General features: G+C 42.1%; 2 protein-coding genes across 2 annotated transcripts; both read left to right on the forward strand.

Moving 5' to 3' along the window:
* The first annotated feature begins 1,306 nt into the window (after positions 1 to 1,306).
* LOC148347782 (myosin regulatory light chain 2, skeletal muscle) lies at positions 1,307 to 11,012 on the forward strand. Its single transcript, XM_088322922.1, has 7 exons — positions 1,307 to 1,578; positions 1,675 to 1,947; positions 3,975 to 4,073; positions 7,043 to 7,223; positions 8,508 to 8,586; positions 9,395 to 9,443; positions 10,346 to 11,012. The coding sequence occupies exons 2-7, from the start codon at positions 1,945 to 1,947 to the stop codon at positions 10,445 to 10,447; spliced, it is 513 nt and encodes a 170-aa protein (XP_088179048.1). The 5' UTR covers positions 1,307 to 1,578; positions 1,675 to 1,944; the 3' UTR covers positions 10,448 to 11,012.
* A 3,669-nt stretch (positions 11,013 to 14,681) lies between these two features.
* pgap3 (post-GPI attachment to proteins phospholipase 3) lies at positions 14,682 to 27,256 on the forward strand. The gene is made up of 8 exons (XM_088322920.1): positions 14,682 to 15,067; positions 18,668 to 18,765; positions 20,011 to 20,163; positions 20,243 to 20,305; positions 20,399 to 20,460; positions 22,293 to 22,429; positions 23,839 to 24,043; positions 26,593 to 27,256. Exons 1-8 carry the CDS (start codon positions 14,854 to 14,856, stop codon positions 26,654 to 26,656), a joined length of 996 nt encoding a protein of 331 aa, XP_088179046.1. The 5' UTR covers positions 14,682 to 14,853; the 3' UTR covers positions 26,657 to 27,256.
* The last annotated feature ends 405 nt before the right edge of the window (positions 27,257 to 27,661 follow it).

Consider the following 27,661-nt stretch of genomic DNA (forward strand, 5'->3'; position numbering starts at 1 on the left):
TCTAAGAGACTGGCCTAAGTTGTCACAATAGTTCAACGAATCCTCGTCAAAAAAAGTAGCAAGATATATATTTGGACCGTTTTGCACGCTTGTTTAGGGTGGTGATGGAAAACGTTTTTTTGGAATAAAGTAAGCTAGAATGGTCGAGAAATCCAACAACACTCAGGAGGGGAGGCGACGGCTATTTCAGTGTGTCCAGCTGTCAGGTTTTTATGGTCCCTTCTTTTGCTCTTTCGCCATGTTCTGAGCTGTGTGGCCACACCGGTGACCTTCACGTCGCCTTGCGGGGGCGTATTAAAGACGTTATCATTTATTAGATGTGTCCTACCGCGTCTAAAATACTGTATTACATACTTAGTGACATTTCACTGCGATATCCCAAACCTTGTAGTCGCGTGCCACCTTTGACCAAAGTCCTTCAGCCGACTGTTTCCAAATTTCACGGCTGTTTATAAATCCTCCCACCCGTCCCTACCGTCCCCACGGCCCACAGCCCGATCGAACCATCAGTTCCGGAGTACATGTGTGTGTCAAAAAAAGAAACTCATTTCTATCAAAAGTTATGATTTTTTTAATAAATACAAACTAAATACTCCTTCCTGCAGCTTGGGGCAGTAGATGTGTAAAAGAGCTGCCATTCGGGTTAATACCAGGAAACCATTTTCAACATGTGTCTTATTAAAAATAAATCATCAAACTTTCTTCACTCTTTAACACAAGAAAACAGGTTATCAGTCATTGCACCTTTCCCAAAATGGCACTGCCAAAAAAAGAAGCAGACATGGAGTGCAGGGTTTGTCAAGTCAAGTCAAATTTAATTATATAGCCCTTAATCACAAAAATGTCTCAAAGGACTGCACAGGATTACAATGACACAATGACCTGATCTTAAACCAACATGCGGGCAAGGAACAACTCAAAACCTCAGCGTGAGGAAAAAGAGAAACCTTGAGAAGGGATCTCACAAGTGGTAATCCCCCTTCCAGGACGACCAGGGTGAATTACATTTAGCATTACAGTACACAAACATAGTAAACACTAGGTAACATGTTGAAAATTTGTCCGAAAAGTGCATGACAGCAGCGACGCCCCCAGCCTGTAAACTAGTCCAGAAAGTCTCTGACGGCCACGATGCAGCTTCCCATCTCTGCCAGCTGGTCCATGCAGGCGTTCACATGCATCAGGTCAAACGCTGGTCCGCTGACTCATCTCAAATCGTCCTTCTCCTTCGTATCACCAATGATTATTGATTCACCAACGTGACAATTGATTCAAGCATTTTTTTTTCATAGATCCCACCTATGTTTGTGATGATTGTGGTGAGTTGGTTCAGATGTAAAACTGGATTTACTGTTAAAACATGTAAATCTATTTTTTACCTCTCTGTTGTGTTGTGCTTAGCAAACATCCCTTATAATCCATGATTTAAATTTATAAAGTAGGCTACAAATGTAGGATGAATGTTAAAGCATAGTACTGACATTTTTTATGAATGCTCTGGCACGGCCCTGATCCAAGCCCCTGATCCAAGCTTAAATTTGACACGCCTGCCATAGATGAACCTTATCCCCGAGACAGGTGATGATACTTAAATATGCCGGCCTGTATTAGCCACTTAGGACTTGGTATCAATCCACGGCTGCTCATCTTTTGTTGTCTTTTCCTCCACACTAGATGTCCAAAGTCCAAACCTCCGTTGGGATTCGCTCCGTTCCAAGAGACCCCGTGCCCGTTTTGGAAGACCGTTTAACCGATATGGGCATCACCACCTTCTTGCCACGCCTCTATTTCTCTTACTTTTCCCTTAGCTGTTTTCCAGCCAAACCTGACAGGGTGGCTAAAGTTAGCACTAAAGGCCGCTATAAAAGGACAAAAGGACCATGGCACACATGTCAGTCACGTCGGCTTTCTCTTCTTCACCAACAGCCCCAACAGACTTGAGCGATGGTGAGTTGTCTCTTTTGTTTCTCAACAGGTGATATGATTTTCATTTTTAGTTGTCACGCCGCAAGAAAATTGGGATGTTTTATGGATGAAATCTGAAGTATTTTAATGATTTTCAAGTGGGAGATCTTTTCAATAATATTTTAGTGTTAGAACTGTCTTGATTTGAATGGTTTACACTGCAAAAACGTCACATCTTCGGGATCGAGTTGAGGTTATTTGAAGACTTAACGATTTTCAAGTAGGATATCTATAAAACGAATATTTTAAGATAGTCAAAAGATGGAGAGGGTTTCGTTTGCTTTGTTTCAGAGCAGATGAGATAAATTCTGTTTTAAATGGTCTAACTGCAAAACAATAGTGACTTTTTTGCCGTCAAATTTAGCTTATTAAGTCAAGTTAAGTCACATTTATTTTTATAGCCCTTCATCACAAACTGTCTCAAAGGACTGCACAGGATTACAATGACACCATTACCTGATCTTAAACCAACATGCGGGACAGGAAAAACTCAAAACTTCAGCGTGAGGAAAAAAGAAACCTTAAGAAGGGGCCTCACAAGTGGTAATCCCCCTTCCAGGATGACCAGGGTGGAATAGATTTTAAAAAATAAATTCTTGTAGCGATTTTTAAGTAAGATTTCAATAAAAATTCACTGAAATAGGGTCAGGTTTCAGAGCAGGTGGTATGGATTTTATATTTAAAGGACCTAAATGCAAAAAAGGTAACTTTTTTGGGATAAAATTCAGCTTATTTTAAGTATTTTTCTTGTAGACTTTCTACAAAAATAAGATTTTAGGTAACTTGAGAGATAGTGAGTTAGTTTTTAAACAGTTAATATAATTTAGTTTTAATGGCCACACTGCAAAATAAACTTGAAATTTATGGGGATAGAATGCAGCCTATTTTAAGTTTTATAATTATTTTTCAGGTAGAATTTCTATAAAAATAAATTTTTCAAATAATTTAATTTTGTCATATTGAAGATTCCAGCTCATTTGTATTATTGTTACTTTTTGATAATCATAGAAATATATTTGTAAAAAGGAGAAAAAAATCATTTGTACGAGATAATTTTGTCTAGTAATTTTTTTAATTGTTATAGTTAAAAATGATTTCAAACATGAATAATATAATTTGCCATTTTTTTGATCATAGCATATTTTTAAAAAGAGAAAAAAATATTACCATATCCTGTAAAAAATAAAATATACATTTTTTCTAAATAAAAATCTGAAAAATATTTCTTAAAATTAGCAGCATTGTTTGCTATCTGTTATAGGAGATCGTTTTACTTTCTTTGAAAAAGATCTATTTGATCATCTAAAAAACATAAAGAGAAAAATAATCTGCCGTCCCCTCTATGAGATCATCTTGCTCCTTTTGAGGAACATTTCTATTATTTTACGTAAGGGATTAGTTACAAATGGTAAAATAAGAGGAAAAAGATCCTTAAAATGAGATAAAAAAATCCTTCCACCATAATATTAATGTATTTTTTTGCAGTGGAAATGTGCTTGCCCTTCAAAATTACAATAAAGTGATGAGGAATTATTGCCTTTGATACAGGCAAAACATTGATTTTTAGGAATAAATTTTACACATTACAAACAGTCTCAGACAAACCTATTAATTACAAAATAAACACATAAACAAATGTGAAAAGTTTACTAGACACTCGACAGATTTTGAGCTTGCAAGGGACACGGAGAGACATTTAGATAACAAAATACAACCTGTTCTGAAGGGTAGCCTTTTCTTTTGAAAAAGAAAAAAGCAGATCTGCCCTAGAGGGCGTGGGGATCAATGAACGGCAAGATTTTTGCCCGAAAGTGACCATTATGTAATAGTTAAAAACAAAGGTGCACAATAATAGTCAAAACACCAAACTAGCATCCTACGAGATCTCATTTGCAGGTGTCCAATATTAAAATGAGAATATAATTATCGCATTTATACATCAAAATATCGATATATCATCCATATTTTTTCTTAAATCCTCATCAGTGTCTTTTTTTCTCGCATCTTAGGCACCCAAGAAGGCCAAGAGGAGGCAGCAGCAGGGCGAGGGTGGATCCTCCAACGTGTTCTCCATGTTTGAGCAGAGCCAGATCCAAGAGTACAAGGAGGTACACGTCTCTCCATCTTCACACAAAACGGCAGCACATTTCTGTACCCCCTTGTTTCTCTCCCGAGAGTTTGTGACCCCACTGGAATGTTGCCCAACAGCTGTTGGGATTAGCAGTCAATAGATGCAAAAATAGTTCACCGGAGAAAAGTTCTGACGAGCTCATAACAATGTTAAAAACCAGGCAAGAAAATAAAGCATATTGACATGGAATGGAAGTATAATCTAAAATGATGTTTCTCAACCTATTTTTCTTCGGAACCACTAAGGATCCTTGTCATAGTATACAGAAATATTTCCATTTGCGGATGTTTTTTTTGTTTGTTTGTAATATTTTTAAAACCCATTCATCAGAAAAAACACAACCGGGCTAAATCGACTGGTTATATTGCCCTTTATTTTATATTTCTGTGCTTTTTTAAAATATGAAGTCTTTATTATTTTGTTACATATAATTACAATTAATGTGATTAAAATTAGCTTAATTACATGCCTTCTACCATATCAAATAATTGTAATCATTTTAAATATTATTTATCCAATTTGGATTTTTTTTATTTCTAATTTTTATTTTGTTTTATTTATATTTACATTTGTTGTATTCGTATGCATGTTAAGTATTTCCATTTCTTTGACTATACAAAACATATTTTTTATTTAGTAGAAATAAATCATAAATAAAGATAAATAATAGGATAAAGAACTTAATTTCATTTTACTGGATAATATATCTAAGATTTAAATGATGAATATGCAAAAGAAGCGAGTACTCCAATTTTGCACCAATGTTAATTTAAGATAAACGTTACAAATTTAAAAGGGCATTGTGTATTATTTAGCACCTCCTAGTGGTAAGAAAATTGAAATTTGAATAACAAGAAAAATTACATGAAGTATCATAAATACGTTCATTTTTAATAATAATAATAATAATAATTTCCTTGTATTGTCATTCTGTGTAACAATGTACACAGAACGAAATGTCGATTGCATCTGACCCGATGCAGCCGCAGCCAAGAGAGGGCGCCGCCGACCACTTTTTAAGTCTTAGGAATGACTCGGCCGGGGCGCGAACCCGAACCTCCCAGTCTCAAAGCGGGCGCCTTACCATCTAGGCTACTGAGCTGGTAAATACTCAGTGATCAATAAACTTGTATTTGCATTGCATAAGATGAAACTCACCTAGAGGGAACTGACACGATTTTCAGCCATCTTGCTGCTTGCAGATTTCTTCCGTTGCACGACACTATACGGTGACATTTAGATGTCAAATATTACACAGTGTCCCTTTAAGTACCCCTTGAAGTGCATTTAAGTACACCCCCGGTAGCCAAGAACCACTGATCTAAAATATACAGCATCACACTAATTTCCACATAATCAGTGAAAAAAATAATTAGGATTAGGTTCGGTGAAAAGCAAAATCCATTATCACCGACCTGCCCAAAAAAGGTCGAATGTGGGGGTGCTCATTACGTAAATCGTCACTGTTGGATTGCGGAGGTAGTGCTGGGAAAGTGTATACAGTGCATTGTATTTTTTGGGATACACTGACATCTTGTGGTCAGATACATAATCTGAGCCTGGACGTCAATCTCGCTTGCTCGAGGTGCAGTAACAAACCGGAGAACTCCAAATGTTGTCGATGAAAGGTGAAATTTATGAATGTTTTGAAAATTATATAGTTTTTTTTTACTTATGCTTTAGCGTATATTTAATGATAAAGAGTTCAGATGAAATGTGGGATTTACATTTATGTATCACAAAATGTATGACAATGTCATGAACCAGAACAGGAGGAGAACCCAAATGCGTGACGTTTCTCACACAAGCTTTTATTTTCTGGGAAATGGGGCAGTCATGCACGTTAACCCAAACGCCAGTGATTCGGCGATCGTTGGGCGGAAGACGTAAGGCAGCAGTCTGGCGTGGAATGACAGGACCGGTGGGGTCGATACCAAACAGGACGGGACAGACAGGATTGATATCAAAACTGGATATCAAAGAGCAGATATCGGACAGGTGGGGTCGATACCGGACAGGACGGGACAGACAGGATTGATATCAAAACTGGATATTAAAATTAAACAGAACAAAATAGCCGGGAACTAGAGATCGATATTAAACAGGACAAAATAGACGGGAACGATACCGGACAGGAAACACAAGCAGGAAACCGGACAGAGTCAAGACCCACGTCTTGCGGGTGCAGAGGTTGGTTGACGGACTGACAAAAGGGTGAGTGAGAGCACTGTGCTTAAATAGAAGGGAAGCCAATCTGTAAACGAGCCGCAGCTGGCGCCACACGGATGGGGCCAATTGGGCGCCATGGCAACCGTGACAGAGAATGGGGTTTATTACAATGCCTTACAAATAAAAAAAGAAAAAAATAATGCTAATTAATTTACTATCTAAAAATATGTTGGAATTTCTTTTCTCAACCACAAATGTAAGTACTCCAATTGCCTAGATTGAGTACAGGGTATTTGATCTTTTCCGATGAATTGATCTGCACTAGAATAGTACAGATTTACTTATTTTTTGCAAAAGTAGCATCGGACAAAAACATTGGCAACAAAAATAAAGAAGGGCCTAAATTGAGTCAAGGAGTTGACACTACGATTTTACCATTGTGTTATGCATTTTTTATTTGTATTTAAACGTATTTGATTTATTAAAGTGTGCTTTGAGCAATATTGTAAGCATTCAATACCACTAATTGGGATGCTGTAACCCTAAATGGAACATTGTAGTGTTGAAAAGAATAGCCGCAAAACAAAAAATCTGTAATCCACACCGCCCGCTCCAATGTCACAAGGGGCTGGCCCGGCATTCCGAGGCCGTTTTACCACCTCGAGGGGACAAGTGGCAGAGCAGCTGCCAAATCCCAAACGTTTTCCCGACTCCTCTCCGGTTTCAGCGCGACGTTTCCCGAGTTTATGTTTTGACACGGGTGCGATGTCGCCGCAGGCTTTCACCATCATCGACCAGAACCGGGACGGCATCATCAGCAAGGACGACCTGAGGGACGTGCTGGCCACCATGGGACAACTCAATGTGAAGAACGAGGAGCTGGAGGCCATGGTGAAGGAGGCCAGCGGACCCATCAACTTCACCGTCTTCCTCACCATGTTTGGAGAGAAGCTCAAAGGTTCGTCCGACTGACAATTCATACCACCACAACAACAAAAAATCAATATATATGTATATATGCAAGACAGATAGACCAGGGGTGTCAAACAAGTGGCCCGTGGGCCGGATCAGGGATTGAATCCGCCCCGCTGAGAGAAGCGCAATAGAAAAACGAGCTGCAGGTTGAAATATGTCCAGTTGATGTTGCCAAAGCCAGGTGTCTCTCACAAACACTGTACTTGTATCTCTCTCTCTCTCTCTCTCTCACACACACACTCTCTTCCTCCCTTTTTCTCTCACTCTCTATCTCTTTCACTTTCCCTGTCTCTCTTTTTCTCCCTCCGTCTTTTTACCTTATTTTGCTTTCTCTTCCTTTTCTCGCTTTTTTCTCTTTCTCTCTCTCTCTTTTGCTTTCCCCTTCTCTTTTTCTTCCCTTCTCTCTTTCTCTCCTTTTCTTTTCTTTCCTTCTCTCTTTCTCCCTTTCTATTTCTCTTTGGATTTCTTTCTTTCTCTCTCTTTCTCCCTCTCTCACTATTTCTCTTTTCATCTCTTTTGTTTCACACGTTCTCTATTTCTCTCTATTTTCTCTCTCCGTCTTTTTACCTTATTTTGCTTTCTCTTCCTTTTCTCGCTTTTTTCTCTTTCTCTCTCTCTCTTTTGCTTTCCCCTTCTCTCTTTCTCCCCTTCTCTCTTTCTCTCCTTTTCTTTTCTTTCCTTCTCTCTTTCTCCCTTTCTATTTCTCTTTGGATTTCTTTCTTTCTCTCTCTTTCTCCGTCTCACTGTTTCTCTTTTCATCTCTTTTGTTTCACACGTTCTCTATTCCTCTCTATTTTCTCTCTCTCTTTTTTGTCTCTCTCTCTATTTCTCTCTAATTTTTCTGTCCCACCCTCTCTTTTTCTCGCCCTCTCTTTCTCACTTTCCCATTTTCCTTCTCTCTAATCTACTAGTCCAGCCCTTGAGAGAATGTTTGCTCTATTGTGTGGCCCCCGAGTTAAAATGAGTTTGACACCCCTGAGATAGACAGAAGGAAAGACAAAGAGAAAGAGACGGGCAGAGAGACACAGATGGGTAGAGCGAGAGTGAAATGGAAAATGAGACAAAGAGAGAGAGAGAGGGGGGGGGGGAAGAGAGAGAAAGAGACTGAGAAAGAGAGAAACTAAGAGACAGAGACAGAGAAAAATGGAGAGAGAGAGACAGAGAGACCAAGAGAGTGACTGAGACAGAGCAAGAGTGACAGATTTTCCCAAAATTCAACAAACAATAAAGTAAATTTGTGGCTACAATATGCTGTTTATCTATTCAGGTGCTGATCCCGAGGACGTTATCGTGAGCGCATTCAAGGTCCTGGACCCCGAGGCCACCGGTTCCATCAAGAAAGAATTGTAATTTGTTTTTTCTTCTCCGTTCATTCCGTCGTCTTGAACAGGGGTCACCAACGTGGTACCTGCTCACCAGTGATTGTGATTTCCTAGGAAATTTGGTTTCTAACTGGCATGAAAAATGTTTGACATGATCACGGCGGCGCAGTGGTTAGCGCATGTGCGGCACAGTTCATGTCATGGGAACCTCCTGTGTGGGTTCAAATCCAGCTCCAGACATCCTGTGTGGAGTTTGTATGTTCTCCCCGTGCTTGCGTGGGTTTCCTCCGGGCACTCCGGTTTCCTCCCACGTTCCAAAAACATGCATTTCAGGTGAATTGGCCGGTCCAAATTGTCCCTAGGTGGGAATGAGTGAATTGTCTGTCCCCGTGTGCCCTGCGATTGGCTGGCAACCAGTTCAGGGTGTCCCCTGCCCACTGCCCGGAGATGGCTGGGATGGGCTCCAGCCCCCCCGCGACCCTAATGAGGATAAGCGGTACGGCTAATGAGATGAGAGATGAGATGATCAGTGTCTTCCAATACACGGTCAATTCTTTCCGAATTATTTTTAAGACGTGTCTTTAATTCGTAAATAGAAATCACTCCGTGGCCTTATACAAGGCAGATGTTTTAGTGGTTGACTGAGCCTATTTTACCTCAAATATTTAAAAACACGCTAATAACATGAGCTATTTTGGAAATGCATATCAAACTGGTAGCGCTTTGCTAATCCTTAACAAAAAAAGTAGCTCTCAGCCTCTAAAATATCAGTGACCCCTGGATTCGAATCGGCATAATTTGATATCAATTTGCATTTGTTTGGATTTTCTAGTCTTGAGGAGCTTCTGACTACCCAGTGCGACCGGTTCACTGCTGAAGAGGTAAGCTCTTAAAGTATCTGGATTTTCAGCCCATTGGAAAAGGAAGAAAAGTATAATCGGAAGTATATTGACCTGAAAGGGACATTGTGGGTTGTTTAGCGCCTCCTGGTGGTAAAAGAAAATCTTAAAATGATTAAAAAAAACGATTGATTTTAAGATTTAAGAAATACAAGAACGATCACATCGAGGGATCTGACATGATTGTCCCATTCCTGGCTGCTAAGGGTACCCGAAACCCTCAAAAAGGGCTGCAGTAAATGTCACAGACCAGGAACGGAGACGGGACCCAATATTGCTCATTTTCTCAGTTTTTATTGATAAAAGAGGGAGAGAAAGGCTTGCTTCCATGATCCGCGGATCGACGAACACAGGTAGCAGGTGGCAGGAACGGGGAAGTGGCATCTGTGTCGAGCGAGGAGGATCAGAGACAGACAGGAATAGCAAGTCGTCGGCCGGGGCTGGAGATCAAAGGCAATGTCGAGTTCGTAAGCAAGGTCGTTAGCAGGAGGCAGGCAGGCAACGGAGCAAAACAGGTCAGGCAGAACGGGGCGTAATCAGGTCCGGAAACAAGTTGGCAACAAAGATCAGGCAGAAAAAGCAGGACAGGAAAGGTGTCGGACAAAAAGGCTTACTGAGCTGAAAGCAACAGTTCGCGTAACAATCTGACGGCTTCCTCTTGGAAGCCGGGGGTTTAAAAAGTGAGTGACAGCCAATCAGCTGTCCGGGCTGTTGACGCCAATTTCAATCGGCAATCATGACAGTAAAATGTTGCTTTACGGTCACTCAGTTGGTCTTCTTCGTCGTGCTTTGTAGCACTCTTTTTCAGTTGCACTGCTTAATAAATAGTTGATTTAGCTCAACTCACCAAGTGGAACAATTTAATGAATTTGTCCTTCATCCAGATGACCAACCTATGGGCCGCTTTCCCTCCGGATGTTGCCGGCAACGTGGACTACAAGAATATCTGCTACGTCATCACGCACGGAGAGGAAAAGGAAGAGTAAATTTGCTTCTCTCCAAAAAAACAACAAAACAAAAACCTACACTTTACTTCAATATGCAAACTGTACACCCTCGCTCAGGAAAAAGACTAATTTTCTTTATGGAGATCCTCATAGTGAGAGGATATGAACGTTATTCCGTGTTACATTTCGGCTTCACCGTCCATTCTACTGGCACACGTTAAGCCAAGCAGTGCATGCATCACACCTAGATTTTGCGGAAGTAGAATCTTCTCATGATCTCTTGGGTGCTCTGATACACGCACGGACGCTCGCTTGAAACAAGTCCGCAGTCTGACCCCGTTGGTCTGTTTGTCTCAACCATGCATCGATATTGAGTGGAATTGTCCCGGTTTTGTGGAGGAAAAGTGGGAGATTTGGACTAAAATAGTCAGGGTCCACCCACTCTTTCTCCTGAAGGTTGAGTCGGGTAGCAGGAACAACCGAGAATGCAGAAGGGGGGAGGAAGTTAAGAAATAAGAGTCAAATTGGCTGATTCTGGTTCTCACACTCTCCTGTTTTTGTGACCGCCCATGTCTCTATTGTAACTGAGAGAAGCACAAATAAAAGCAACTGTCTTTCGTACCGTGCTGTCTTTGGTTTATTCAAAATGAGAAGGTATGGATTGGTCCATGCGAGCCCAAACACAATTACCTGGGACGTAGAAGGTACTGGTTTCTTTCTACAGAACCACAATGGAGAGCGTACGAGCTATGCAAGGTGGACAGGAGAATTTACAAAGGATCAGCAACATAGCCTAAAAAATCATCAGATGCTCTCTGCCCAGTCTTAAGCAGTGTTTTTCAATGAGTTTACCAGGCCACAACAGCGAGTCTAGTAGGCTGAGGGACATTGACCTATTTTATCATTTCATCCATTATTTGCACCGCTCATCCTCAGTAGGGTCACGGGGCTGCCGGAGCCCATCCCAGCTATCTTCAGGCAGTGGGCAGGAGACACCCTGAACCTGTTGCAGGACACACAGAGACACAACTCACTCACTCATTCACACCTAGGAACAATTTGAGCAGGAGTGCCTGGAGGAAACCCACGCAAGCACAGGGAGAACATGCAAACTCCACACAGGAAGGTTCGCTCTCATGACCTCAGAACGGAGGCGCTAACCACTCAGCCGCCGTGCTAAGTGACCTATTTATCATAGTTTGTTAAACATGCTATTGTTTTTTTCTCCAAGTGATCAATCAAGAAACTAATATTTGTCCATAAAAGTAGGTGGCAGCATGTTACATGTTGTTTTTCGATACCAATTATCTCTTTATGAGGCAGAACAGGGATGTATATGTCAGGACCAGAACGGAAACAGGACCCAATTGCGTTAAGTTTCTCACAAGTTTTATTAAAGCAAAGAGGAAGGGCTGCACCCACGATCCGGCGTTCACTAGGCGCGGGAAGCAGGTCGCTCTGAATGCAGAAGTGGGACTTCCGTGGCGAGCGATGGCGGTGTCGGGAACAGAAAAATGGGTCAGTAGCCAGGACAGGAGAGCAAAAACGTGGTCAGGTCAGAAACGAGTCGAAAGCCAGGGAAGGAGAGGAGACGTGGTCAGGATCAAAAAACGGGTCGAAGCCGGGGAACGGACGGGAGCAAAAAACAGGTGGGAGTCAGGGTCGAAAAAGGCTTGCCTAGTGTAAACTGAGGTTCGCAGACGGACTGACAAAAGGGGACAGGTAGGAGTGGGTTTAAATAGGGACAGATGTCCGAGGCAGTTGGCGCCAAAGAAGCAGGCACAGGTGATTCACATCAGTAATTATGACAGTATATTCAATAACTTAATTTGTGTGATGAAGCTGTTTATTTATTTTTGTTCAGGATATCTTAAACAATTAAGTTAAAATCTTGCACACAATTAGAATTGTTACTTTCTTATTCTCCTCCCCCCAAAAGCACCCACTAATTTAGCACGTATAAAAAACATTTTTTTCCACTAAAAAGAAACGTTTTGCTCTTTTTGGGTATTGGTTTAAAATAAATAGATAATATAAAGTAACTTGAAAGAACTGGTTAAAGATTTAGGTGTCAAGACCAGAACAGGAGGAGGACCCAGATGCGTAACGTTTACTCACAAGTTTATTGAGATAAAGAGAAAAAACAAGCGCCACTGATCCGGTGCTCGCTGGGCGAGGAAAACAAGCGGTTCACAGGATCAGAGCGTGTTCGGGATGCGGAAGTGGATCTTCCGGAGCGGGAGATCGCAGCGTGGTCAAACTGGAAAAAAAACGGGTTGTTAGCCGCGACGGGAGATCAGATCATGGTCGAGGTCAAAAAACGGTTTGTAGCCGGAGACAAACTGGGAACAGACGAGTGGGAAACGGGTGACAAAACGGGACCGACGGGAGTCAGAGTCAAAAATGCTTGCCTTGTGTAAACAGAGGTTCGCTGACACACTGACAAATGGAGAGTGAAAGCACTGAGCTTAAACAGGAGGGGGAACCCATCAGGTAACCAGCATCAGCTGGCGCCAATCGAGCGGGCACAGGTGAATGTAATGAAATTCTTGACCAAAATGAATAACCTGTATTCTTTACAAACAGGGTTGGGTAGGGTTACTTTAACTGGATTACTTTCAATTACTTTTGGATTACTCCAATACCAAATATGCTAATAAAAGACAAAAGAAACTCAATATGAATCAAAAGATGACTCAATTTTGTGCAGGCTTGGGGAGTAACAGAACACATGGAACGGCAAAAATGATGTTGGCAAGCTGTTTGGATTGATTTTCATTTTGTTTCTGTCGCATTTTATGTTCGTTTTGCCGAAAATTAAAGAGATCAAAGCCAGGAGAGAAAGCTTACCACGTGTTGTGAGTCATCATTGTATTCATATTTAGTTTCTTTTGTCTTTTATTAGCATAGTTGGCATTGGAGTCATCCAAAAGTCATTGAAAGTAATCCAGTTAAAGTAACTCTACCAAACCCTGTTTACAAATAAAGTTGAGTTTAACTTACTTTTGGAAGACACGCTTCTTTGCCAACATTATTAACAACTCCTCTCACCCAGGCCTCTTTTACCTGCTGCCCCCCTGGCAGATACTACAGGTCCCCTAAAACTAAGACTAACAAACACACAAAATTGACAAAAATATACTCAGATCTTATTCTTTATTCCTATTTTTGCAAAATGTCATTGCACTATTGTTCTGATGCACAACACATAGGCCAATTTTCAAACACTACCTTGCAAATATCGCATATCTATACTAATATTTGTTTGATAATTCTTGTTTTTTTTTTCCTTTAAAGCCATTTATTACATGTTTATCCTGGTATCCATGTCTAATGTCGCCGTGAACAATGTTCACAACGTAGTTATCAATGTCAATCAGTACAATTCTTATTTTATATAATCATATGCTAGAAAGCAGAATTTGTCGACAAAAGACCGGCTCACATTTATAATGTGATTTTTCGGTGGTACGTTGCAGTACTGATCTTTATTTTGAAGGATAAAAAAATTGGTAAACAACGCAGTACAGGTGATGTATTTAAAGCCCCAGTGTGTAATATTAGACCACCAGATGGCACTGTGTTGAGTAATGCGAACAAAAAACACCCCTAATGAGCCTACAAACATAGCAGCGACCTCTAGGTAGGGGTTCCACTACGTAAAAGAAAAACAAATTTCTCCACCGATACAATGTTTGTATACAAATTAGAAGTGGTATGATACTTCAGGTATTTTTAATTAGTATTCAAATAAATGTTGTTGAAAGTTTTATGCATCACTAGGAGGCACTCAATATTACACACTGTCCCTTTAAAAAAGTCTAATATTTGTGTTGACCGGCAATGAGACACGTGGTCGATACGCAGGTAGTAGACCAACATTTCAATTTATAACTTACGTTTCTAAAAAAGAAGAAACGCTACGATTAAGTTATTCAAGTTGAAAATTTAAAAAGAAACAGCATTATAAGGACGTATGAAATAAAGTGTTAAATATTTACAGTGCCCTGCAATGACACGTGATCTACAAGCAGGAAGTAGAGAAAACAAAACGCTGTTTTGTCTACAAAGTTAGACCACATTCCTGTCTTTTTACATATGTGAAACTTTGTGAGGAAAACCACCGTTGAATTATTTCAAAAGTTATTTATTTTGAATATTGAATTTAAATTAATAAACGTAATCAACTTTCGAATACAAAGCAACACCCAGATGGGGTATTTTACTTTGAAAACCGGAAGCCAGAGTTGTACATGCCTTTGAAGACCGGGGGTGGGGGGCCTCCGACTGGCCATCGTCATCTCACCTAACCCACTTTGTCACCTCGCAACGTCAAAATGGCAGCTCGGTGATGTGGAGCGCTGTTTCTGGAATCCCTCCCGTCGCAGTCGCCTCGCCGTGCCTTCGTGAGTGCCGCTGCCCGGCCGAGAACCACCACCGCCGCCATGGCCTCGCCGCTGCCCCCTCGCCGCACATCTGTCAGGCGGGCTCTGGTGGTCGTCGCCGCGCTTGTGATGTGGGCGACCACCGCGGAAGGCTCCCAGGGCGATAAAGAGCCCGTTTACCGGGACTGCGTCAAGCAATGTGTCCAGAGGAACTGCACCGGAGCTCGGCTTCGGTGGTACGAGACGGTCCAGCCGCACTACATGGCCATGACAGGTGAACTCTTGTTGTTGATGGCGTCGTTTTCGAGTTACGGCTTGTCCCTCAAAAACTCTTCGTGGATTTTGTTTATCCATTTTTTATATTAATCTATATCTCGTTCTCTTTCCTTCTTTCCTTCTCTTTTTGTTTCTTATCTTTTTTTGTTCTCTTTCCTTCTCATTTTTCCTTTTCTCTCTCTCTCTCTCTCTCTCTCTCTCTTTCTCTCTTTCTCTTTCTCTCTCTTTCTCTCTCCTCTCTTCTCTCTTTGCTCTCTCTCTCTTCTCTCTTCTCTTTGCTCTCTCTCTCTTCTCTCTTCTCTTTGCTCTCTCTCTCTCTCTTTTCTCTCCTCTTTGCTCTCTCCTCTCTCTTTCTCTCTCTCTCCCCTCTTTGCTCTCTCCTCTCTCTTTCTCTCCCTCCCCTCTTTGCTCTCTCCTCTCTCTTTCTCTCTCTCCCCTCTATGCTCTCTTCTCTTTCTCTCTCTCCCCTCTATGCTCTCTCCTCTCTCTCTCTCTCGCTCTATGCTCTCTCCTCTCTCTCTCCCCTCTTTGCTCTCTCCTCTCTCTCTCCTCTATGCTCTCTCTCTCTCTCTCCTCTGTGCTCTCTCCTCTTTGCTCTCTCTCCTCTTTGCTCTCTGCTCTCTCCTCTTTGCTCTCTCCTCTTTGCTCTCTGCTCTCTCCTCTTTGCTCTCTCGCTCTCTCCTCTTTGCTCTCTCTCCTCTTTGCTCTCTCTGCTCTCTCCTCTTTGCTCTCTCCTCTTTGCTCTCTCTCCTCTTTGCTCTCTCTGCTCTCTCCTCTTTGCTCTCTCCTCTTTGCTCTCTGCTCTCTCCTCTTTGCTCTCTCGCTCTCCTCTTTGCTCTCTCGCTCTCCTCTTTGCTCTCTCTCTCTCCTCTTTGCTTTATCACTCTTTCCTTCTCTCTCTCCTCTTTGCTCTACCACTCTTTCCTTCTCTCTCTCCTCGCTTTCATCCTCTTTCTCTCTCTCTATATGAATTCATTAAACTTGGGGCGACACTGCGGCTAAGTGGTTAGCGTGTCTGCGGCACTGTTCTAAGGCCATGGGATCAAATCCAGCGTTTCTGTGCGGAGTTTTCATGTTCTCCCCGTGCTTGTGTGGGTTTCCTCCGGGCACTCCGGTTTCCTCCCACATTCCAAAAACATGCATGTCAGGTTCATTGGCCGGTCCAAATTGTCCCTAGGTGTGAATGAGCGAGCGAATTGTCTGTCTCTAAATTGTACCCCCTATTTTGAAAACAAAGACTGAAGATTAAAATCGATTAAAAAAGTAAGCAGTTTTACTGTTTTTATTTGAGTTTAATGATGCATCCATTATCTGCACCGCTTATCCTCAGTAGGGTCACGGGGGGTGCAGGAGCCCATCCCAGCAATCATCGGGCAGTGGGCAGGGGACACCCTCAACTGGTTGCCAGCCAATCACAGGGCACACAGACAACTCTCTCGCTCATTCACACCTAGGGACAATTCGGTTAGGCCGATTCACCTGAAATGCATGTTTTTGGAATGTGGGAGGAAGCCCACTCAAGCACGGGGAGAACCTGCAAACTCTACTCAAAAAGGTTTGATCTCATGACCTAACCACTGCGTAGTGTAGACAATCAACAACAATTCAACAAAAAGATCTTCGTGTTTTTAAACTAAAACTGTTACATCTTACTCAATCAAAACGTTCTTTTCTCGATCTGTCCTGGTACCATGACAAAAAGCCTGAAAGGGAAAAAGACCTTTTTTTTGTGGTCACAATGTAGTTTTCTTTCCCATGCGGTTTCACTTTTCAGGTAAAGTCCGGTTTTTCTGGTGTGGCAAGTTCGCTATGTTGCCGGCAGTTTTATTTCACATCTGTAGTTTCGGCAGGATGACCTGCAAAGATAAGGAATGTATTCCGATTTTCTATCATTTTGTCAAAAAAATAAAAAAATTCAATTGCTATAATAATAGCTTGAAAATAGCCCTTTTTATTAGCATCTTGCACAACTAGTAGCTTACGTTTTCAAGCTGAAGCTTCATTTTTGGTCGTTCCAAAATGAAAGTACCGTAAATTCCCGACTATAAGCCGCTACTTTTTTCCCCTAACTTTCAACCCTGCGGCTTATTCAGTGATGCGTCCAATTTATGTCATTTTTCTAACGGCCGCCAGCGGCGCTCGAGCGTTGCTACCATTAACTGTCCTGTCAAAGCTATATTATTAATTTGAAATGAAATTGGATTAAGAAAGCTTGATGCGGTTGAGAAAACGGTTGGGTCGCTTTTTTTCGGCCACTTTCTACCACAGTGGAGGACTTCTTGAAGCCCATCTCCCAAAAGTAAGTTAAACTAACTTTATTTATCTTTATAGAGCATATTCTTTTATGAAATGTTTATTTTTTTGTAAAAAACAATAAAAGTTACCGTAAATTTCGGACTATAAGCCGCTACTTTTTTCCCCTAACTTTCAACCCTGCGGCTTATTCAGTGATGCGGCCAATTGATGTCATTTTTCTAACGGCCGCCAGCGGCGCTCGAGCGTTGCTACCATTAACTGCCCTGTCAAAGCTATATTATTAATTTAAAATGAAATTGGATTAAGAAAGCTTGATGCGGTTGAGAAAATCGTTGGGTCGCTTTTTTTCGGCCACTTTCTACCACAGTGGAGGACCTCTTGAAGCCCATCTCCCAAAAGTAAGTTAAACTAACTTTATTTTCTTTATAGAGCATATTCTTTTATGAAAAGTTTATTTTTTAGTAAAACACAATAAAAGTTACCGTAAATTCCGGACTATAAGCCGCTACTTTTTTCCCCTAACTTTCAACCCTGCGGCTTATTCAGTGATGCGGCCAATTTATGTAATTTTTCTAACGGCTGCCGGCGGCGCTCGAGTGTTACTACCATTAACTGTTCTGTCAAAGCTATATTATTATTATTATTAAAGCTTTGAAAACTCTCTCGGTCTACCGTCTTTGTAAATACGTGTAACCCATGTATAATATGTATTTGCAACTGTATATTTTTGTAATGTATTTATTTGTATTTATTTTAGACACTTATTCCGATATGTTTTGCACGGGTGAACGAAAAAGGAGGGGCGGAACAAACGCGGGGTGCCGAGTTTAAGTGGGGACCACTAAAGGTGAGGGACAGACAAGGAAAGAAGAGGGAGTAAAAAGTTGGTTAAAGAAAAAGGAGTTGCGTGAGTAAATGTCTTCATCTGATATATTTTTCCCACCCTTACCTTTGGAAATATACACTTTTTTTCCTTGGATTACTTTCAACGGGACCCGGACTCTGCAGGTCTGCATCAAACCTTAAGTACCGGTATCATTTTCCGTTCATTTTGCCGGCTGTGATTTTTGAACTGTGGACTTTAATGAAGGACATTTAGTTTCAATCCGGGACTTGAAGTCGTGTTTGGGTTCGTTTTGTGTTTGTGTTACATGTTTAAATGTGGGCGCATGCGGCTTGTATACAGGTGCGGCTCGTGTATGTACAACATCGATTTACCTCTTAAAATGTGGCTGGTGCGGCTTATAATCAGGTGCGCTCTATAGTCCGGAATTTACGGTACTCTCAAAAGCAAAAAGCACTCGTTTAAAATACATTTTAAAAATCTGTTTTTTCCTTGCAGGATGGACTTGTCGTGACGACTGTCGCTACGAGTGCATGTGGACCACCGTGGGGCTTTACCAAGCCGGAGGCTACGATGTCCCGCAGTTCCACGGCAAGGTTCGATTCCCTTTTTACTATTGCGGTTCACGGATCCCTTAACTGCCAGTGGTGTGTATTGGGCAAGTATAGCCTGGCGGCGCCCATCCCTCTCCAGGCTGTGTTTTAGGATAGGGTTTGCTCCCCTGCAACAGATACTGGCAGAGGGCTAGAGAGGGCGAGAGGGCGAGAGAGAGGGAGAGAGAGAGAGGGAGAGAGAGAGAGGGCGAGAGAGAGAGAGGGGCGAGAGAGAGAGAGAGAGGGGGCGAGAGAGAGAGAGAGAGAGGGTGAGAGAGGGCAAGAGAGAAAAGAAAGAAGAGAGAGAGAGAGAAAAGAAAGAAGAGAGAGAGAGAGAGAGAAAAGAAAGAAGAGAGAGAGAGAGAGATGGCGAGAAAAAGGAAGGAGAGTGGAAGAGAGGGAAGCAGAGATGAAGAGAGAGGGGTAAAGAAAAAGAGGGAGGGAGAAATGAAGAGAATGAGAGAGGGAGAAACAAAGGAGACAAAGAAGAAAAGTGTGAGAAAGATGGAAAAAGAGAGAAATGGGGCTAGGGGGAACAGAAAGAAAAGAGCAGGAGAAAGATGGAAAAAGAGAGGATAGAGAGAGAAAGAAAGCAAGGTAGAAAGAAAGGGAGATATATAAGAGAAATATATGAGAAAACAAAAGGATAGAGAGAGGTGAAAGAAAGAGAAATGGGGAGAAAGGGGGAGTGAAAATGAATCGAATGAGAGAAAGAGAAGAAAAGAGGGAGAAAGGAGAGAAAAAAAACTAAAAGAAAGAAATGGAGGAAAAAAGAGAGAAAGAATGACAGAGGGGGAGAGCGAGATTGAAAAGGAGGGGGAAAGAGAGAAGGAGAGAAAGAGAAAAAGTCAAAGAAAGGAGGAGAGACAGAAAAACTAAGAAAGAAATGGAGGAAAAAAGAGAGAAAGGAATAAAGAATGACAGAGGGGTGAAAAAGAGATTGAAAGAGAGGAGAGAAAGCGAAAAAGTCAAAGGGGGAAAACGAGAAAGAAAGAAATGGAGGAAAAAAGAAATAAAGAATGACAGAGGGGGAGAGCGAGATTGAAAAGGAGGGAGAAAAAGAGAAGGAGAGAAAGAGAAAAAGTCAAAGAAAGGGAGAGAACAAGAAAGAAAATGAAAGTGAGAAAGGGCAGGGAGATAGGAGTGAGAGGTGGGTGACCTGGCCTAACTTTGGTGACATCTAGTGGACATCATTCAAACTGCAGCTCATTTTTCTCTTCTTTCGGCATTGAATGTTTTTCGTCTCAGTGGCCGTTTGCCCGCTTCCTGTGCTTCGAGGAGCCGGCGTCGGCCCTGGCCTCCCTCCTCAACGGCCTGGCTTGCCTTCTCATGCTGCTGCGCTACCGGAGCACCGTGCCCCGCCAAAGCCCCATGTTCCACACCATCAACGCCTTCTCTCTGGTCTCCAACTTGGACGCTTTCTCGCCAAAAAGTCAATTCTTTTTCGTTTTGGACTTAAACGGTGTTTTTGCGCTCGCAGGTGTCGCTCAACGCCTGGTTCTGGTCTACGGTGTTCCACACCCGGGACACCTTCCTCACTGAGGTAACATCCTGTTCCCTTTTATTTCGGTTTCATTTAGCACCTTCGCTAATGACTCCTCAATGCACATCCCTTTTTTTTTTCCATCTCTCGTAGAAAATGGATTACTTCTGCGCTACGGCAGTCATTCTCTACTCCATTTACCTGTGCTGTGTCAGGTAATTTCCCACATTCTTCCCAGAAGAATTCGAGTCAAACTCCTAAGAATGGTGTAGTACTCATTTTAGCTAGAAAAAACGTTCTCTCAGGGGCCGGACGAGTAGATTGGAGAGAAGGACACAGAGAAGTAAGTGAGAGAGACAAAAGAGATGAAAGAAAACAGAGGGAGATTGAAAGAGAAAAAGAGAAAGAACCAAAAACAGAGAGAAAGGGTGAGAGATAGAGAGAAGAAAAATGGGACAAAGAGACAGAGAGAAAGAACAAGAAAGAGATGGAGAAAGAGGGAGGGATAAAGTCAAGTCAAGTCACATTTATTTCTATAGCCCTTAATCACAAAAATGTCTCAAAGGACTGCACAGGGTTACAATGACACGATTACCTGATCTTAAACCGACATGAAGAGAAAGAGAGATGGGTGGGGTAGAAAGAGAAAAAGGAGAGGAAAAAAGAGAGGGAAGGATAAAGAGTCAGAGAAATAGAGATGAGGAGGAAAGAGAGAGGGAGAAAGTGCAAGAGAAAGAGAGTGAAACAAAGAAAAAATGAGAGGGTGAGAGAAATAGAAAGAAATGGAGCAAGAAAAACAGAGGGAGAAAGAAAGAGGGAAGTAAAAAGAGACAAAAGGGAGGAAAGAAGGAAAAGGGTAAGGTAGAGAGAAATAGGATAAGGGAAATAGAGAGGGTGAGAGAGGGAAGAAAAGGTAGAAAAAGAGTGGGGAAGAAAGAGGGAAGTAAAAGGAGACAAAAGGGAGGAAAGAAGGAAAAGGGTAAGGTAGAGAGAAATAGTATAAGGGAAATAGAGAGGGTGAGAGAGGGAAGAAAAGGGAGAAAAAGAGTGGGGAAGAAAGAGGGAAGTAAAAAGAGACAAAAGGGAGGAAAGAAGGAAAAGGGTAAGGTAGAGAGAAATAGGATAAGGGAAATAGAGAGGGTGAGAGAGGAAAGAAAAGGGAGAAAAAGAGTGGGGAAGAAAGAGGGAAGTAAAAAGAGACAAAAGGGAGGAAAGAAGGAAAAGGGTAAGGTAGAGAGAAATAGGATAAGGGAAATAGAGAGGGTGAGAGAGGGAAGAAAAGGTAGAAAAAGAGTGGGGAAGAAAGAGGGAAGTAAAAGGAGACAAAAGGGAGGAAAGAAGGAAAAGGGTAAGGTAGAGAGAAATAGGATAAGGGAAATAGAGAGGGTGAGAGAGGGAAGAAAAGGGAGAAAAAGAGTGGGGAAGAAAGAGGGAAGTATAAAGAGACAAAAGGGAGGAAAGAAGGAAAAGGGTAGGGTAGAGAGATATCGTATAAGGGAAACAGAGAGGGGGAGAGAGGAAAGAAAAGGGAGGAAAAGAGTGGGGAAGAAAGAGGGAAGTAAAAAGAGACAAAAGGGAGGAAAGAAGGAAAAGGGTAGGGTAGAGAGAAATAGTACAAGGGAAATAGAGAGGGTGAGAGAGGGAAGAAAAGGGAGGAAAAGAGTGGGGAAGAAAGAGGGAGAAAATGGAGCAAGGGAGAGAAATTGAGAGAGAGTAAGAGAAAAACAGAGAGAAAGAAAGAAAATAAAAGAGCGAGAGGAAGAGATAGAGAGAGGAAAAAAAGAAAGGGCGATAGAAAAGAAATAAATAAGAGAGATTGTCATAGAGTCAGATCAGGGAGCTTTTTCTCCTACTGGTAACCATGGAAAACTGTTTTAGAGGGAGCAAACCACAACTGAAAAAAAAAACGTGGGATGGGTACTTGCCCAAGACACACCTCAGGAAGTGGTGCCTCCACGACCCAATCGGTTTAAGGGATCTGCGAACCGTGAATGTTAGGATAATAATTACCCGCCTTTTCGTTCCTTTTCCCGTTTTCCTCGGGCAGAACTTTGGGCCTGAAGCACCCTGGGTTGTCCAGCATCGTGGGGGTGCTGCTGATCTTAACCTTCACGTCACACGTGTCCTACCTGACCTTCGTCAGCTTCGACTACGGCTACAACATGGCCGCCAACATCTCTTTCGGTAAAAAAAGCAAAACGACGCCTTGTCACCACGCCTAGCAAAAGCATTCTCCCCGAGAACTTTTTTGCCATATTGCCACATTTCAGCCTTCAAACTTATCATATAAAACACAGGCGGCCCGCGGGCCAGATCAGGCCCGCCAAGGGATTGAATCCGGCCCGCGAGACAACACTCAGAGAAGCGCGAGAGAAAAACGAGCTTCAGGTTGAAATATGTCAACTTGATGTTGCCAAAGCCAGGTGCCTCGAACAAAGACACTGTACTTGTATTTATCTCTCTCTCTCTCTCTATCTCTCTTTTCCACCCCTTTTCTCCCACTCTGTCTCTGTCTCTTTCACTCTCTTTTTCTCTTCCTTTGTTGCTCTTTGTCTCTTTCTCTCTCTGTGTCTTTTAACCTCTTTTGCTCTAACTTCCTTTTTTCCATTTCTCCCTTTTCTCTTTCTCTCTTCATACCTTTCGCGCTTTCTTTTCTCTTTTCTCTCCTTCTGTCTTTCAATTTTCCTTCCCTTTTGTTTCTCACGCTCTCTCCCTCTCTCTCTTTTTCTTTCTTTGTCCCGCCCTCTCTCCATTTCCCTCCCTCTTTCTCTTATTTATCTCTCTTTTTCTTTCTCTTTAATCTATTAGTCCAGCCCCCGACAGAATTTTTGTTCTCTCGTGTGGCCCCCGAGTTAAAATGAGTCTTATATAAAAAATCCAAGAATCAACATGTGAGACACATTTGTGAAGTGATACCAAATGATTCTACATTTCCAACCCAAAAACTGAAAAGTAGGCGTTACAAAAATATTGTGTCTCTGTTGTCTCAGCTCCCTGATAAAAGATCCAATGTCAACCTAAATGACTCATTTTGCAGCATTTACACATCTTCCTGGGTACCGTTCGAGCAATAATATCAAAATGGGGAGAGCATAAAACCACTGCAAACCTACTAAAACCTACTCTAAACTTTCAGGCCAAGAGGCCCATGATCACATTGGATGACTTGCAGGCATGCACAGCTGAGGCGGGACAATATATGCATAAGACCTCTATCAGCCGTACTATCTGTAGATCTTCCCTCGATGGAAGCATGGCAAGACGTTTTTGAAAGAATCCCATAGAAAGGCAGGTTTGGGGTTTGGGAGACACAAATAATATGAGCTCTGATCAGATGAGACCAAAAATGAACCTTTTCGGCTGAATGCAAAGTGTTCGTTTTGACTTAAAAGTAATCACCCTGAAAACACCATCCCCACTGTCAAACATGGTGGTGGCAGCATCATGCTCCGGGGTTGCTTTTCTTCAGCAGGGACTGATCACTAGAGTTGATGGAAAGATGAATGGTGCTAAATTCTGACAGAAAATCTGGGGGCAATACTTTTGCAAGGCACTGTATCGATTTTCCTTGATGCATTCCTTTATTTTGAAAGGAATGGTGAACATGCTGTGGTGGCTGTGTTGGTGCTCGATGAACCGGCGGACGCTTCCTTACTGGTGGAAGTGCGTGCTGGTGGTCGTGCTGCTACACGGGCTGACCCTCTTGGAGCTGTTGGACTTCCCGCCTTTGCTTTGGGTCCTGGACGCGCACGCTTTGTGGCATTTGAGCACCGTCCCCGTGCACTTTCTTTTCTACAGGTCAGAAATATTTCCTTTTGCTGTGTCTTTGATGCAAATATTCCACCAGACCAGGACTGGTGAACGTATTTTTCTTTCTTTTCCTCTTTGTTTCATTTTTAATTTTGTCTTACCTTTTAAAACAAATAGAAAAAAAATGCAGTATGGTCAGTTTGAGAGTCTTTAGTTTGTTATCATCCTTGCTTGCACCACAATCAACCTAAGGTTAGGCCCCGCCCTCAAACGTGATGAGCCAATCACAGTGTTCATAGCAGACTTCATACACTTGGACAAACTCTGCTGTCATGTCCATTCAGTTGCATTGCAGTCAGTGTTCCCTCTAAGCTGCGCGCGTGCGCACTGCTCGGACATTCTCGACGCACAAGAAAATCTAGCCAGCGCACAAAAATCAGGGCTCAAAATTGCTTATTAAGAAGCGACTTAAGTCAAAGTTACAGTGCATGAAGGTAAACATACACGGGATCACCTGACGTTGTGTCCTAAATGCGGTATTTTGAAGTCGAGTCGAAGTCGAACGAAGTTGAGTAAAGTTAGTAGAGTTTGTCGGGGAGCCGGCTTCTTCGGCTAGGCTCACTAAAAGGAACCGGCTCTTTCGGGTCCTAAACGGCTCTTCGGGTTGTTTTTGCTTCTTTAATGCCAACATGACCAAATATTAAGTAAAATTATACACAAAATGACTTAAAAGAAAGGGGGGAATGGAACAAAAAAGAAAAAAATACCAAAATGAAAAAGGAGTGAAAAGCTGAGAAAAAAGAAACAAAAGGAAGAGAAAAAATTTAGAAAAAAGCCAGAAAATGTAGAAAAGTAGGGAAAAAGTAAATAGAGAGCAAAATGAAAAAAGTATCAGCTAGGAAAAAATAAACACAATGAGATTTTTTTAAGGAATTAAAAAAAAAATTAGAAAAAAGAAGAAAAACTGCATTCAAATAATTTCCAATTATATCATGTGAATCTTGTTATACATTATGTTTGTTCAATGACCTTTTCTGTGCTAGTTTTTGTGCCTTAGTAATCATACGCAGGGTTGGGTAGGGTTACTTTAACTGGATTACTTTCAATGACTTTTGGATGACTCCAATACCAAATATGCTAATGAAAGACAAAAGAAACTAAATATGAATACAATGATGACTCGCAACACGTGGTAAGCTTTCTCTCCTGGCTTTGATCCCTTTGATCTCCGGCAAAACGAACATAAAATCAGGGTTGGGTAGGGTTACTTTAACTGGATTACTTCCAATGACTTTTGGATGACTCCAATACCAAATATGCTAATAAAAGACAAAAGAAACTAAATATGAATACAAGTTTGACTCAAAACACGTGGTAAGCTTTCTCTCCTGGCTTTGATCCCTTTGATCTCCGGCAAAACGAACATCAAATGCCACAGAAACAAAATGAAAATCAATCCCAACAGCCTGCCAACATCATTTTTGCCGTTCCGTGTATTCTGTTACTCCCCAAGCCTGCACAAAATTGAGTCATTTGGAAGCGCAAGAGAAAAACGAGCTGCTGGTTGAAATATGTCCACTTGATGTTACCAAAGCCAGGAGCCTCTCACTAACGCTGTAAATGTATTTCTTTTTCTTTCTCTTTCTCTCTCCCTCCCTCTCTCTCTCCCTCTCTCTACCTCCCTACCATTTCAAGTCAAGTCACATTTATTTATCTAGCCCTTAATCACAAAAATGTCTCAAAGGACTGCACAGGATTACAATAACACAATTGCACAATGACCTGATCTTAAACCAGCATGCGGGCAAGGAACAACTCAAAAACCTCAGTGTGAGGAAAAAAGAGAAACTTTGAGATTTCTCTCACTTTCTATCTCTCTCTCTTTCACTCTTTCTGTCTCTCTTTTCTCTTTCTTTGTTCCTCTTTGTCTCTCTCTCTCTCTCTCTCTCTCTCTCTCTCTCTCTCTGTGTCTTTATACCTTCTTTTGCTCTCGCTTCCTTTTTCCTTTTCTCTCTATTCTCTCTCACTTTCTTTCCCCTTCTCTATTTCTACCCTTCTCTTGTTCTCTCCTTCTCTTTCTCTCTTTAGATTTCTCTTCGGATTTATTTCTCTCTCTTTCTTTCCCACTCTCTCACTATTTCTCTTTTTATCTCTTTTGTTTCTCATTTTCTCTCTCCCTGTTTCTCACTATCTCCCTTTCTTTGTCCCATCCTCTCTCTTTTTCCCTCCCTCTCTTTCTCTTTTTTTCTTTTTTGTTCCTCTCATTTTTTTTCTCCTCAATCTACTGGTCCGGCCACCGAGAGAATTTCTATCGTGTGGCCCCCCGAGTTAAAATGAGTTTGACACCCCTGCTCTAGTATGTAGTCAAATATGACACACTGCATGATAGAATAGATTATACCTTTATTGTCATTGTTACAAAATGGGTTAACATATTGTGACAACGAAATTGGGCATGACACTCCAGTTTCACACAGTCACAGTGAGGTAAAAAGCCAAGAAGATAAAGGAACAGAGAAGATAAGGTTATAAAACAAGGAGGCTATAGAAACCTCTCCTATGTCCCTCTAATAAACATTTTGCATTTGCCCTTTCAGTTTCCTGATAGACGACAGCCTCTACCTACTGAACACGGAAAAGCTGGGGGTCAAAGTCGATTAGGGGCGGGGCCCCATCCTCGGACCTCCCCGCGACCTAGAAGTAGCCCCGCCTCCCACGTGACCTGCATGACGCCTCTCATCAGGCACAACTGTTTACATCGTCGCACGCGTATTTATTTGCTGTTTTTGTTTACATTCGCCTTGGGAAAAAAAAACAGGGTAGCCCACCAGTTAAGCACAAGTGCAGTTTACGCCCCTTTCCAGTAGATGGCGCCACAATCGGTTGTAGAGTGGCAGAGAGGTGGCCCCACAGTTCACTCGGTTGTTCTAGAGCACAGGTGTCAAAGAGGCGGCCCGCGGGCCAGATCAGGCCCGCTAAGGGATTGATTCCGGCCCGCGAGACAACGCTCAAAGAAGCGCAAGAGAAAAACAAGCTGCAGGTTGGAATAGGTCAACTTGATGTTGCCAAAGCCAGGTGCCTCCAACAAAGACACTGTACTTGTATTTCTCTCTCTCTGTCTCTGTGTCTCTCTCTCTCTCTCTCTGTCTCTCTCTCTTCCACCCCTTTTCTCCCACTCTGTCTCTCTCTCTTCCACCCCTTTTCTCCCACTCTCTCTCTCTCTCTTCCACCCCTTTTCTCCCACTCTCTCTCTCTCTCTCTCTCTCTTCCACCCCTTTTCTCCCACTCGCTCTCTCTTTCTCTCTTCCACCCCTTTTCTCCCACTCTCTCTCTCTCTCTCTTCCACCCCTTTTTCTCCCACTCTCTCTCTCTTCCACCCCGTTTTTCCCTCTCTCTCTCTCTTCCACCCCTTTTCTCCCACTCTCTCTCTCTCTCTCTCTCTTCCACTCTTTTTCTCCCACTCTCTCTCTCTCTCTGTCCCTCTTTCTTCCACCCCTTTTCTCCCACTCTTTCTCTCTTCCACCCATTTTCTCTCTCTCTCTTCAACCCCTTTTTTCCCTCTCTCTCTCTCTCTCTCTCTTCCACCCCTTTTTTCTCTCTCTCTCTCTCTCTTCCACCCTTTTTCTCTCTCTCTCTTCCACCCCTTTTTTCCCTCTCTCTGTCTCT

This window comes from Urocampus carinirostris, chromosome 19 (genome assembly GCF_059441175.1).
Source record: "Urocampus carinirostris isolate Australia breed hairy pipefish chromosome 19, RoL_Ucar_1.0, whole genome shotgun sequence".
NCBI lineage: Eukaryota > Metazoa > Chordata > Actinopteri > Syngnathiformes > Syngnathidae > Urocampus > Urocampus carinirostris.